Source organism: Theropithecus gelada, chromosome 11 (genome assembly GCF_003255815.1).
Source record: "Theropithecus gelada isolate Dixy chromosome 11, Tgel_1.0, whole genome shotgun sequence".
In the NCBI taxonomy this organism is placed as follows: Eukaryota; Metazoa; Chordata; class Mammalia; order Primates; family Cercopithecidae; genus Theropithecus; species Theropithecus gelada.
In genome coordinates, this window is record NC_037679.1 from 63,871,515 (window position 1) to 63,886,313 (window position 14,799).

General features: G+C 46.0%; 1 protein-coding gene across 2 annotated transcripts in view; it reads left to right on the forward strand.

Annotated features, from left to right (window-relative positions):
• CHST11 (carbohydrate sulfotransferase 11) overlaps nucleotides 1–13,867 on the forward strand; it is a 310,662-nt gene extending 296,795 nt beyond the window's left edge. For both annotated transcript variants that reach the window (XM_025402360.1, XM_025402361.1), the window contains exon 3: nucleotides 8,790–13,867. In XM_025402360.1, the coding sequence (XP_025258145.1) occupies nucleotides 8,790–9,644 (855 nt within the window). In that variant the 3' untranslated portion in view covers nucleotides 9,645–13,867. The remainder of the gene's footprint in view (nucleotides 1–8,789) is intronic.
• Nucleotides 13,868–14,799: the final 932 nt, after the last annotated feature.

Sequence of the window (14,799 nt, forward strand, 5' to 3'; positions counted from 1 at the left end):
CGGCTAAATATAAACTTTCTTTTAGTAGGCTCTGCAGCCTCTGGAAGAGTCCCAATGGGTTGCTTAAATGGGATGGTGTATGTGAAAGTGTTCCTTACATACTGAAGCTTTCTGTTGACCTTAGGTGGAAGTGAATCGTGGCATTATTCAGTCAGCTGAAGAAAGCAACCCTCTAAATACCCCAACACAGGCAAACTGAATCCAAGAACCTCCCTCCGGCACTGAATTTTCTGAGTCCCTTGAAATCCTGTGCATGTTCCTCTCCAAACAACTGGAATGTTTCTCTTTTCTGATAACTAGAGCAAGAAGATTTTATCATATTTCCCCTTTTGTCCTTGCTGCTAGGAGCCCACAACCAATTGACATTCTAAATCCCAGCCCTCATAGAATATGTTTTTTCTATTTTTATTTCATACTGCACATATGTCCTTTGTTATGGTCTCTTCAAAACCTTTTGAGAAAGCAAACAAGAAGAGGGGAGAGAAAGGGAGTGTAGGAAGAAAGACATGGAGCTCACAGTTCAGATAATTGTCAGATCAACAAGTCCTTTCTTTGTAAAACTGATCAAACTTGGTTGGAAAAATTGGGCATTCTCTTTTACTGATGAGGGAACAGGTTCTTCTTCATTAATGAGTGAGTCTTCTTCACTCTCTTGTCTTCCTGATGTCCCCAGAGCTGTTGGTCCCATTAGTAGTTCCGGAACTGTGCTCAGGGAGCGTGTTAGTGGCTGAGGGGTTACGACAGTTACAAAAGCTCGTCTGAGCCCTGTTGGAGACAGGAGGAGCATGGCAGTGACATGACCAGGTCTGCATTTTTTAACGTTAGAAATCGCTGTTTTCCTGATCACAGTCTCTAACAAGCCGTCGATCCTCTGAATTAATGTGGACATTTCTGGAACACCCCAGAAATCTCTCCTGCCCCATTTTGACACGATAGTAAAGAATTCCTCTCTTCCCTCTGGCCTGTCCAGGGCTGTTCTTAATCCAGGTTTCATAAACCAAGGTTCAAGAAGTCCACAGATAGAACCCCCAGAGGTCTAGAGTTCCATAGAAGAACTTCATTAATGGAGCATTTTTTATTTTAGTGATAATCTTTTGAAAAATGATTATCCATTTCTGGATCATCAGGTCTGCCCCAGATCACCGAGTTCTGCCATGTGAAGTCGTGGTGCCTGTGTTCATTGATGCTCTTGGGGGTTCCATGTAGCTTCATTATTGTCTTGGGCTAATTGGAAATGAGCAGAAAAGGAAAATATACACATGATGAGCTTTTACCAAGTAAAGGTCAAATGAGATTCCAGCATGCTGAGTTTCCTAGTAACTAGGAAGGGGGAAGTGGTTAGGAAACCGAGTCCTCATGCAGCACAGGAGAAGAGGGAAGCTCTACTGCAAACACCCTGACCCACAGCCGTCAGCGAGCATCTGTGTGGTTTCAGGCAGGGCTTTAGTTCCAGTAAAACAACATCATCCCTCATGTTAATGTTGTGCATTTGAATGTTTATGTTTATTTTGGACTTGTAGTTGTGCACCTGGTTTTATATTTCTGCCCTTTTTTTTTTTTTTTTTTGAGACGGAGTTTCGCTGTGTCACCCAGGCTAGAGTGCAATGGTGCAATCTCAGTTCACTGCAACCTCTGCCTCCCGGGTTCAAGTGATTTTCCCCTGCCTCAGCCTCTCCAGTAGCTGGGAGTACAGGCGTCCACCACCACACCGAGCTAATTTTTGTATTTTTAGTAGAGACGGGGTTTTGCCATGTTGGCCAGGCTGGTCTCGAACTCCTGATCTCAGTTGATCCACTCGTCTCGGCCTCCCTAAATGTTGGGATTACAGGTGTGAGCCACCGTGCCTGGCTTGTGCACATTTTAATACCATTTTATTTTTAATAACTTAAATCACTACTAGTCTGAAAATATTTTTATTTTTCGAGACAAGCGGCTTACTCTGTCACCTGAAATTATTCTAAAATTCAAAAATTAGAAAAACCAATTAAAATGTATTTTTAAAAACATTAATACTAGAGGCCCAGGTGAATTTCCATCTTGGATTTGGGAAGCATTCTCTTGACCCCTTCCGCAGAGTTTTCCTGAGGGGAAACTGTGTGTGCCTTGTCGTGGCAGGTACACCCTTTGCCCCTTAAACTGCTGTGGAGAAGAAGGAAATGGAGGGGAAAGAAACCTCAAATACCAAGTTTTAAAGCCCCACTAAGTTATTTTCCACCTCTGCAACTGAATGTAAAATGATATGCTGGTGTCATTTCCATTTTTCCTGCCTTTGTGGTCCTGAATGCAGTATTTTTTTTTTTTTTTTTTTTTTTTTGTTGTTGAGACAGAGTCTTGCTTTGTCGCCCAGATTGGAGTGCAGTGGCCGGATCTCAGCTCACTGCAAGCTCCGCCTCCCGGGTTCACGCCATTCTCCTGCCTCAGCCTCCCGAGTAGCTGGGACTACAGACGCCCGCCACCTCGCCCGGCTAGGTTTTTGTATTTTTTTTTAGTAGAGACGGGGTTTCACCGTGTTAGCCAGGATGGTCTCGATCTCCTGACCTTGTGATCCGCCCGTCTCGGCCTCCCAAAGTGCTGGGATTACAGGCTTGAGCCACCGCGCCCGGCCTCTGAATGCAGTATTAACTGGCATGTTACCTCCCTGGGGATTCAGGTGGCCAGAAAATTGTCTCCAACTGAAAAGAGCTTGGGAGGGGGCGAGGGGGAGATCCCCTTATTTCTCTGCTCATCTTAGTAACTTATTGCCTTCAAAATTGTCCTTAGTGATGCAAATGCCAAATTGATGGACCCCGTTTCCTTTCTAGTCCTTTCATTTCCTTTAGCACAGGTTTTGTTTTGTTTAATGGCATTGTTCAACAGCCCAAGAGGCCCATGAATGCTTCTCTTAGGGTGATGAATACATCAGCTAAGAAGTCATGAATTGCAAAGGTCAGAGTTTTCCTATTCGAAATAAATATTAATTGAATCCAATGACCTAGGGCTGACCTGCAGCAAAATGACAGAGCTGGTGAAATTTGTCTTTGAGATTTCTAGCCAGGAGTTCTTTTCAGATTTCTTTTTTCTTCTTTGATAAAAGAATGCCTACGTATTAACCACCTATTTTGTGCCATACCTTGTCCAAATCCTGTACTAGAGTTGATCTTATTTACTGAATGCTGAAATGTACCTTATTTGCTGTAGTCACCACCCCTGCGAGGTAGGTGGTACGATCCCCATTTTGCGAATAAAGGAACTGAGACTCAGAAGGCTAAGGCTCTTGCCCAAGATCAAGCCCAGATCTTCTTATTTAAAATCTTATCCTCACTCTGCAAGTGCCCTAATACATTGTCCTTATTCTTCTATGTAAAATAGTCTCTTATATGATGTTATCTTCTCTTTAAACTTATAATTTAGTACCAACTTGCTCAAAGTAATCACTCGAATGATCGACCTCCTCTGTTAGGTTCCTGAGGCCATCGTAACAAATTACCACAAACTGAGTGGCTTAAAGCTAAAGAAATGTATTCTCTCACAGTCCTGGAAGCCAGAAGTCTGAAATCAAGCTGCTGGCAGGGCATGCTCTCTGAAGGCTCCGGAGGAATGGATCCTTCCTTGCCTCTTCCCAGCTTCTAGTGGCAGCCGGCAGTCTTTGGCATTTCTTGGCTTGGAGACACATCGTTCTCGTGGATGTGTCAATGCCACATGGAGACAAATGCTGCGTGGAGACACGTGGCATTCTCCCTGCGTGTCTCTGTATCTCTACTTTCTCTTCTTATAGGGACACCACCCATTGGATTATACCCTAATCCAGTATAATCTCATCTTAACTAATTGCATCTGCAAAAACCCTATTTGCATATCAAATCACTTTCCGAGGTTCTGGGTGGACATGAATTTGGGAGGCACATTATTTGTCCCAGTACAGCTCTATGAAAGAACTTTATGATATCGATGAACAATTGGGAAGTTAATTAGTTTATTTTTTTTTGTTTGTTTTGTTTTTTTTTTTTGAGATGGAGTCTCGCTCTGTCGCCCAGGCTGGAGTGCTGTGGCCGGGTCTCAGCTCACTGCAAGCTCCGCCTCCCGGGTTCCCGCCATTCTCCTGCCTCAGCCTCCCGAGTAGCTGGGACTACAGGCGCCCGCCACCTCGCCCGGCTAGTTTTTTGTATTTTTTTTTTTTTTTTTAGTAGAGACGGGGTTTCACCGTGTTAGCCAGGATGGTCTCGATCTCCTGACCTCGTGATCCGCCCGTCTCGGCCTCCCAAAGTGCTGGGATTACAGGCTTGAGCCACCGCGCCCGGCCGGTTAATTAGTTTATTAATTAATTAATTAATTTATTTTTGAGACAGAGTCTCACTCTGTTGCCCAGACTGGAGTGCACTGCCGCGATCGCAGCTCACTGCAACCTCCGCCTCCTTAACTGAAGGGACCCCCCTTTGGTTATGAAGGGGTGAGGAGTAGGAATCAGGCAGGAAAAGTAGGTTAAAGCAATTCTCCTGCCTCAGCCTCCCGAGTAGCTGGGATCACAGGCACCCGCCACCATGCCTGGCTAATTTTTGTATTTTTAGTAGAGATGGGGTTTCGCCATGTTGGCCAGGTGGTCTCAAACTCCTGACCTCAAGTGATCTGCCCGCTGCGGCCACCCAAAGTGCTGGAATTACAGGCATGAGCCACCGCGCCTGGCCCGGAAATTTCTTTAACTACAGAGGGGTTTTCCTGCTTACAGATCCAGTATCCCTACAGAGATTATTAAGCCATTCATTCATTCACTCAACAAACACTTATGGAGCATCTCCTGTGGGGCTGGCACTTTTGCAAGCACGGGGGTGTACCATTGTGGAAAGACAGAGTTCTTGCTCTGTGGTATCTCTATTTGGTAAGGCAGAGACTTCATGCCAGAACGGTGTGACAAGCATAGATCTGAGTCACACCCCCTGGCTCGCGTCACAGTTCTGCTTCTCTTAGAAGGACTTACCTTGGGCAGTCACTTTGTCTGTCTCAGCCCGTTTCCTCGTTGACAGAATGCAATGCTGAGACCACCACAGCTTTACAAATGTGGGGAGACTCTCCTCAAGGTAATGAACAAGGAGTGCTCCACAAATCGTTTTCCATATTATCATTCATGTGTTGGTGCATCTGACAGATCCTCAGCTATAAAATGGAGATCCTGATAATCTCCGTTATGACTGATTGCATTGAAGAAGTTAGTCAGTGTGAAGCATGAAGAGCGTTACCTGGCTCACAATGAGCACTCACCCAGTCAGTGTTAGGTGTCATCATCATCCTGATATATATTGTGCAGGAGAGAAAATTAGGAAATTCTGCAGCTTGCTTTTGATATTTCTTGGCATATGCCTAGGGTCACTTATACTTGGAGAACTAAAAAATAGCATAACTGGAGATTTGGATTGATGGAGGACCCATGACCACTGGGCATTGAGCCTTTGTGGCAAAATCTCAGCAAGACAAAACAATACAAGAGTCCAGGCACTAAGGAAGAACATTCTGGAAGATTCTCTATGGGACCCAGAAAAGAGTGCATGGCCACCAGTTGGCTACCCTGGAAGAAAGTGGGCTCTACCCAACATTAAAGGTGGCCACAACCCCGGCAGTCAGTTAATCTAACTGCCTCTTTCTGCAGGCAAGGCAGGGGCAGCCTAGAGAGGGAGGAAAGGAAGAAATACTACTGATTGTGTATCTACTGTGTTCAAGCCATGGAATACACACCTTATAGTCCTCACACCAGCCTAACAAGGCATGGGAGTGAGGATCTCCATGGCACAGGCAAGGAAACAAAGGCCAAGAAAGGTCCAGGCCCCATATTTGGGTCATAACAACATGGAAACTGGATCCGTGGTTCAGTAACCCAGGGCTCTTTGCACAAATAGATTATTGCTCTGCTCTTTATAGTCGGGATAAATTTGTTGAGTGGTGCCATTTGGTCTGTGAATAACCAGAGGTCAGTAATTTGCCAGTTATTTCCAATTTGGGAAACTCCAGGCTAACCTGGTTTTACCAAGTGGAAACCAAAAATATATATGGTGGCCTTGCTTCTCTGGAACCTGGCTGAGGGTCTCAGCATCATATCCTGACTGGGACCCTTAGCTCTCCTGTTTTTCAGCTCTCCTGTTTCAGTTATTTATTGCTGGGCAACAAATCGCCCCAAAACTTAGTGACTTAACACAGCACTGATATGTCATCTGCCACAGCTCTGTGGGTAGGTAATTGAGCAGGTCTGCTGGTCTCTCCTGGGATCATTCACACCACTTTGGTCAGTGGTGGCTGGGAGTTGGTGCTGGTCTGCAGTGCCCCAGTCTTCATCCTCCAGGAGGCTGGACAGGTCTTTCCATAGCATGACTGTCTCAGGGCAGCGTTCCAACAGCGTGAAGGCTAGGAACTGCAGACCTTCCTAATAGGCTTCAGAACATGTTCATCATTGCTTCTACCACATTCTACTCATCAGAGCAAGTCACAGCCAGCCCCCATTCAAAGAGCTGGAGAAATAGTCTCTATTTCTTGATGGGAGGAGTGTCGATGTCAGATTTCAAAGGGGAATGCACATCAGGGGATACTAACAACTCTTTCCAGATTTCCACCAGTTATTTGTGAGGTTAAAGCAGTGAGAGAATCACCATACTCTTCACACACAGACCTTGCAAAGCGTTAGTACTCTGTCTTGGTTTGCTTCCTCCCTTGAGTATAAAAATTTTTAGTGGCGATGGCATGTTGTAGTTCAGAGTATTTCTGGGAAGATTAAACATAATGTATTTAAATCACCTGTGAAGGTGCCTCCTACAGAGTAAATCCTTAGTCACACTGTCTGCTGTTGTCACGGTGACCATCACCATCCTTTGTCCTGGGGACCATGAGAGGAGATGGACGTGGAACTTAATGCAGGGTGCAATGGCTTCTCCCTGGTGGCTACCATGATGCCCCTCAGGTCCCCAGCAAACTCATCAGTGGCCCTAATTTAGGCCCATCCCAATGGCCCTATGTACCTTTTAATATAAATTGTGCAGACTGAGGTTCAAAGTTGGAGGAGCAGGGGCAGATAATTGGGTTGCACTCAAGTCCTAGGCTCTACTGACTTGGCTGTCCAGGTGATTGGAGGATTTCATGGATATGGCTGCATTCTCAGGGCTCAAAGTCACCCACAGTCTGGCCTGGAGGAGGCAGTGACTCTGGGGCTCTGAGTTCCTGTGAAGCAAGTGGCCACAGGAGTTAAGAAAACCAAGAATGAAGTAGACAGGAGGGTTGTGCTATGAAGCACACTCAGTGTTGTGGGTGTTCAGTAGAGGGAATGATTCTTCCACTAGTGTGGCAGGGAGTGTGTGGGGCCATGAAGAATTGTCAAGTTTGGGGCCAGGCACAGTGGCTCACCCCTGCAGTCCCAGCGCTTTGGGAGACTGAAGCTGGCCGATCACCTGAGGTCAGGAGTTCAAGACCAGCCTGGCCAACATAGTGAAACCCCATCTCCACTAAAAATATAAAAATTAGCAGGGCATGGTGGTGCATGCCTGTAATCCCAACTACTCGGGAGGCTGAGGCAGGAGAATTGCTTGAACTCTGGAGGCGGAGGTTGCAATGAACTAAGATCGCGCCACTGCATTCCAACCTGGGCAACAGAGTGAGACTCTGGAATAAAAAGAAAAGAAAAGAGAAAAGAAAAGAAAAGAATTGTCAACTTCGCACCAGCAGAGATTGAGAAGGGAGAATCCCAGATGTGCCCAGCCTAAGGAATGCTTGTGGCAAAAAGTGAATCATTGGTTTCTCGGGAGCCTCCTTTGGTTATGAAGGGGTGAGGAGTAGGAATCAGGCTGGAAAAGCAGGTTGGCACTGGGCTATGGAGAACCCCAAAAGACCAGTGTATGAATGGGGCCTTGGTTCCTAAGGCAAGGAGGCCACCAGGCTACCAACTCATCTGTGGCTCCAGAGCAACTATTCCATAGCCCTGTGCCCCCAGTTTTTCTATCACTTTCATCACAATTAATATTATTCCATTTATATAAAAGAAGGACCACACTGAACTTTCATGAGTGGTGGAGGAGGTAAGGCAGGAAGCCGACAATAGGGTGCCACCACTCCGTGAAGGTCTCTGAGTCTCTGGGTGCTGGAGATGCAGGCGGTGGCAGAGCAGGGCAGAGTGTCCTCCTGTTTCCTGTTCTAGGTGGACTGTGAGCTCTGGTTTGGACTGGGAATGAATGGCCTTTGGGGAGAAACTGTTGCTCTTCGAATTCAGAGGAACACACATCTTCCCAAGCATTTCCCTTTGCCCTCCATTGAGGCTGATGGCTCTCTGCCCTGGCACCTCCTAGACTATGAGTGATTAAGGTTATGTCTTATGTCTCTTAGCAGTGCTGAGCAGAGTGCTTTATACATCATGAGGTCTGGATCAGTGTGGTGTGTGTGTGTGTGTGTGTGTGTTTTAGAGACAGGGTCTTGCTCTGTCACCCAAGTTAGAGCACAGTGGCACAGTCATACCTCAATGTGACCTTGAACTCTGGGGCTTAAGTGAGATTCTCCTGCTTCAGCCTCCCAAGTAGTTGGGATGTCAGGTGTACGCCACCATGCCTACCTAATTTTTTAATGTTTTTAGAGATGGGGTCTCACTATGTTGCCCGGGCTGGTCTTGAACTTGTGGCCTCAAGCAATCCTCCTGCCTCAGCTTCCCAGAGTGCTGGGATTAAAGGCATGAGCCACTGCACCCAGCTTAGATACGTATTTGAATGGGTGGATTTATAATCTACTTGTAGCCAAGTGGAAATGTTTCAGGCAGTTACTGAGTTCTTATTCCTCTTGTGTCCCCTCTGCAGCTGGAGCTCTCAAACACTGCTGTCCTGCACCAGATGCGGCGGGACCAGGTGACAGACACGTGCCGAGCCAACAGCGCCACAAGCCGTAAGCGGAGGGTGCTGACCCCCAACGACCTGAAGCACTTGGTGGTGGATGAGGACCACGAGCTCATCTACTGCTACGTGCCCAAGGTGGCCTGCACCAACTGGAAGCGGCTCATGATGGTCCTGACCGGGCGGGGGAAGTACAGCGACCCCATGGAGATCCCGGCCAACGAGGCGCACGTCTCCGCCAACCTGAAGACCCTGAACCAGTACAGCATCCCAGAAATCAACCACCGCTTGAAAAGCTACATGAAGTTCCTGTTTGTCCGGGAGCCCTTCGAGAGGCTGGTGTCCGCCTACCGCAACAAGTTCACCCAGAAGTACAACATCTCCTTCCACAAGCGGTACGGCACCAAGATCATCAAACGCCAGCGGAAGAACGCCACGCAGGAGGCCCTGCGCAAAGGGGACGATGTCAAATTCGAGGAGTTTGTGGCCTATCTCATCGACCCACACACCCAGCGGGAGGAGCCTTTCAACGAACACTGGCAAACCGTCTACTCACTCTGCCACCCCTGCCACATCCACTATGACCTCGTGGGCAAGTACGAGACACTGGAAGAGGATTCTAATTACGTCCTGCAGCTGGCAGGAGTGGGCAGCTACCTGAAGTTCCCCACCTATGCAAAGTCTACGAGAACTACTGATGAAATGACCACAGAATTCTTCCAGAACATCAGCTCAGAGCACCAAACGCAGCTGTATGAAGTCTACAAACTCGATTTTTTAATGTTCAATTACTCAGTGCCAAGCTACCTGAAATTGGAATAAAGGGGGTGGGGAGAGGGAGAGAATCATGCTTTTTAATTTAAGATTTTTATTTGTCAAAAGAATTATATGGATATTGGGTTATTTTGTAAATTAATATTTCTTTGGGGATGATGCTGCGAGCAGCATAGCGAGAATTATTTAAAATCCTTCGTAGGGAAGGACAGCTGTCTTTGCAGGGGAAATAGGATGGGTCGTCCTTGTCTGTAGAAGTGAATACTGCAACACTGTCTCAAAGGTTTCCTTGTGTTCTGGTGAATTCCATGAATTGTGCATTCCATAAATTCTAATTAATATTATTTATAGTTATTTAAACATGGTCTCATTATTTCTTTTTGTGGCAGCAAAATTCTGACGTCTTTCCAGAAGAAATCTCTCTTTCCTGCTTTGCTTGCTACAGCTCATTTGGGGGCATGAATGTTCTCCTTACTAACCTCTCATGGAGTCATGTGATAACAGCCATTGTCATGTGTACGGATGCCACCATTCTTGAATTTCTGCTAGAAATAAGTAGGTTGCTATTGCACTTAGAGGCATCTTTGCAAGGGAGTCATTCCAAACCAATTCCAATTGACCTGAAAGTCCCTTGCACTAAAGAAATGTTATTTTTTTTTAACCCAAGGAGAAAGTTGATTGTAGCAATTTTTCACCAGAAATAGCAATCTGATACAATAGGCTTTTTTAACAGGAATTTTAAACTGGCAGTGCCAGTCGTGGTGAAGGTGAAGTGGCTGTTGCTTTATATTCGACAAGTATTTATTGAGCATCTACTATATACTAGGCCCTGAAGATAGAGTGTTGAACAAACCCAATAGTCTTGGCCCTCAAAAAGCTTTAATGTGACATAGAGCATCCAGCTCGACAATTAGCAAACCCCTGATATTCATGGACTTGACATGAGGTTTGGACTATTCATGAGCAACACCAGAGGGTCCATGACCCCTACACATTTTCATTTTTCTATGGCCCAAATTTGAAAACCTCACATTCGGAGCAGGCCACTTTATCTTCATGAGTGATCCCAAGCTCATTGCCCAACAGAAAAGATGCTAAAAAAATGTTTCCTATCATGTGCCTGCTCCAATTGATGGGTAATGTCTGCCTTTAAGCCCCAGAATGGATTCTCCAGGCGCAGTGTGGAAGAGTGCAATGTGATTAGCAATGTCTGCCTTGGGCGAGGAAAGGGAAACACTCCTCAAGTGCCTCCTACTGTCATCTCCATCCAGCCTAGCACCACATCCCCGTTTAGAAGTGTTGTCTTCTACTGCTTGCCACGTACAAGTGTGAAATGCCAAGGTGAGACTCGTACATTTGGGGATTTGCAATGGTTTTTGCCCCTCATGAAGGTCAGAGGTGGACCATTTGTACACATAGGCACATGCACACTCTCCCACATCCTCCAGAGGCTGAAAGACCATCAGCACCTTGGTAACTGCCATGCATGAGCAGCAAAGACAGCCTTCCATGCTGTTAATCCATGCCCCATTTCCTCTGGACGCCTGGAAACTTCATTTCCTGTTCCTTGCCAATTAACATCTAAACACGTTTCTCATTTCCAGCCATTGCTGATGCTTCTCGGTTGAAGTTTGAGCCACATCCCTCTTACAGCTAGTGAATGAGTTGGTAGCAGATACTGTATATAATAATAATAATAGTTTTAATAATAGGGGAGGGTGGGATGGGGTGTGGGTAAGTTTTGCCTTTTGTTTTGTTTTTGATGCAGTATATAGTGAAGGGGTGAGGATATTCTAAACAAACAAAAATTGAATAATTTATTCACAGAAACTATTAAGATTGTATTGTAAAGCTCACAGCAAGCTCAGTGGGCAGCAGCTGCAACATCTCACCAGGGAAATTATTTTCTTTAACATGAGTGAGATGTGGGCCGGAGAAGTTAGCTGGAGCTATTTATAAAACGTTGTGTACCTTCTTCCGAGCTCTCTCCCCTTTGTGAAGGGCACAGCAACTATACCCTTGATGGATGGAGATTTATGCAGTGTGTTTTACCAGGTAGAGTGACAGACCTTGGCTGTCCCTGGAATTGAGAATCTGGACCTTATTTCCAGGCAGGGAACACTGTCCTCAGAAATGGGACTTCTGATAACGAAACAGGTTGTCCAACATTTTCTAATACGTACTCTACAGAACACAGGTTCCAGGAGGCATCAGGTTGGTGTGATGCAAACTAAGGGTTTTGTGGTCAAATATCCTTAAGAAACAAAGTTAAGTCAATTTCCTTTCTGTAGGACTTTTCAGAGCCTTGAATGTGTGCTGTGCATGGTGAATCCCCAAAACTAATCCTTGAGTCTGTAGCATTTCCTGAACGTACATGACCAGGATACTTTATTTTGCAGATCACCCCACAGAGCTAGGGTTCCACCAAGTATACTTTGCTTAAGCTGAGTTAGCATATCTGAGGTCGTTGAGGATAAAAACTGCCACCCCAACACCCTTCCATTAAAAAAAAATACAAACTAGCACCACAGTCTCCATCTGGTTTATATAGCAAGAGGTACTTTATTAAATGAATTAAGCTTTTACTTAAGTGCAATGGTTCTAATCCTGGATACTGCCATGGACTACGATTCCATCCCTCCCAGAGGGAGTGGAGGAAGTCTTGGGTGGTGTGGACAGAAGAAAGAGAGGAGAGGGCGAGTAGGGTATAGGGCCCAGGGTGGCTCCCTCCTCCTCAAGCTCAAAAGGGTGCTCAGTGGGAACAGATGATCTCTTGATGAGTGTTTCTTCAGTTTCATAGTTTGGAATCGTTCCCTGTGCTTTTTGGGGGATTTTCAATGGAAATTCATGTTGCTTTGCATTTCTATGTCCATCTTTGATCAGTTATACAAGCCAGCTCACTGTCATGTGAAGATGGCCTTCTTTCATCCGGCTTCTCTCTCTTAAGTGAGAAAGATTGTCCTTCAGGGGACATGACATCAATAGATTTCCGGAATGAGGGACTCTTTCTCCCCGTGTTTTGCTTTGTGTTCACATTTTCTTTTCTAATGGCATTGAAACTTAAAAAAAAAAAATGGATTCAACTGTTTTTTGCAGAATGTAGAAATTCTGTGTCCTTGGTTAAAGAAATCCACTGGTGAAGTGTGCCTGGAAAATGAAAGTTTGTGTTTTTTAAAGAGGAATATTTGAAACTACTTTCTATGCATGCTTAGCTGGAGAAAAGTACAGGCAGGCGTTCAATCTCCCAGCCACTTCTCAAAGGTGCTGCTGTGTTTTAAAGACCAGGTACAGCCAGGGCAGAATTTGCAAGGACATTCCTGCTTACTTTATCCCTTTGGTTCGAAAGCTCTAGATGATTCCCGCAGCTCCTCCAGACCCCGCCTCCCTGCCCTCCCCAGCTGGTCTGGGAAGAAGGTGGTCTGCTGACCTGTAGTGTCTCAGAGGGGACGTTCCTCCTCCTCCCTGTGCACCAGGTGAGCTGCACCCTCCTGCCTATTCAGGATGTGGATGCCACAGGAGAGCAGCGGGCAGTGGAAACTTCAGTTGCACCAGTTCACCTGGTGGCAAAAGCATGAAGCAGAGGGGTCTAATCCTGGCTACTAGAAAGCTCCAGAACAAAGTGTGTGGGTCCCACAAATGCTTGGCTGGTGGGGTCTCGATCAGCGCTGAGATAGAGTTGGCAGAAGAAGCCGAGAGACTCTGCTTGCTTTCCTAGCCAGTCCTCCCCTACATACACACACACATACAGACACACACACACAATCTCAGCTGCCCCATTCTGTGCAATCCCAGTGACCAAATCCCTTCCTCGCCCACTTCTATGTCAGCAGGACTGACCACATCACTCCCCCAAGTTCCCACCACCAGCATTTCCTCCAACCTTTTTCCATCACAACCAGTTAGAACCCTACAGGCAACAAGGCCTTCTAGAATCCGCTTGACCCTTGGCTGATAACAGGCAAATGTCAGTCTGCTATACTTTGTTAGGTCCAGAAGGAGCTGCCCATACTACTTTCTTATGAGCATGCTCAGTATGGCATATGGACATGTAATTTCACATCTTTGTGGAGTGTGATTTTCTTTTTTTACATATTTGTATGCAGTAGAGGGCCTGTTGTAGAAAACGCTCCCTGTATCTTGCTGTACTGTTAAAGAAAGCTGAATTCCACATTGCCAACAAAAGCGTGAAAATGTTCATGAACCTTCCTCCAGGAAAAGCCATTCAAGCCTGATTATTTTTCTAAGTAACTTCAATTAAATTGAAGAAAAAAAGAAGCTGCTTTCTGTGTATGGTTTGTTCATGGCTCATTAACAAAAGACTGTAGGGGTGGGGTGGGCCGTGGACCTTAGCATGCAGGGGGCCCTGCTCATGTGTATCAAAGGATGAACATGCGGGCTCCGTTGGCAGACTCAGCCCTGGTAAAAACCGCCATAGATCCGAATTCTTTCTGTTTATCGGGTGAATGGAAGCTTTTCTTCATTCCATTTTTTCTATAAGCTCTTTGTAGAGTAACGTATTAGAAGGTCCACTGTGATCACACAGTTCCACTACTCTTGTGAAGAGGCCATGAAGGCTGTCAGTAAATGGCTTTGGTGGCAGAGCCAGTATTCAAGCCCAGGCTGATGCGCCTTCAGAACCCCATGTTTTTGGCACTGAACGACATGCCTCTCTAAATGGCCATCCATGGTGCCACTGCTAGGAAGTTGCAAGCCAGGAAGCTGCAAGCCTGCACTTCAAGTCCCAGTTTTTCAATCCACATCCAATCCTGTTCTGATTCCCCACAGAGCTTCTTTTGGCTCTATGGATGAGCATCTTTTAGCTCCTTTTTTTTTTTTTTTGAAACAGAGTCTTGCTCTGTTGCCAGGAGGGAGTGCAGTGGCGAGATCTCAGCTCACTGCAATCTCCACCTCCTGGGTTCAAGCGATTCTCCTCCTTCAGCCCCAGAGTAGCTGGGACTACAGGTGCACGCCACCACGCCCAGCTAAGTTTTGTATTTTTAGTAGAGATGGGGTTTCACCATATTGGCCAGGATGGTCTCGATCTCTTGACCTCGTGATCCACCCGCCCCGGCCTCCCAAAGTGCTGGGATTACAGGCATGAGCCACTGTGCCCGGCCGTATCTTTTAGCTTTATTGGTAAAAATGATTTCTGTATATTTTTCCAAAGAAGAAATTATACTCAATGTTGTTTCTGTATTTCATT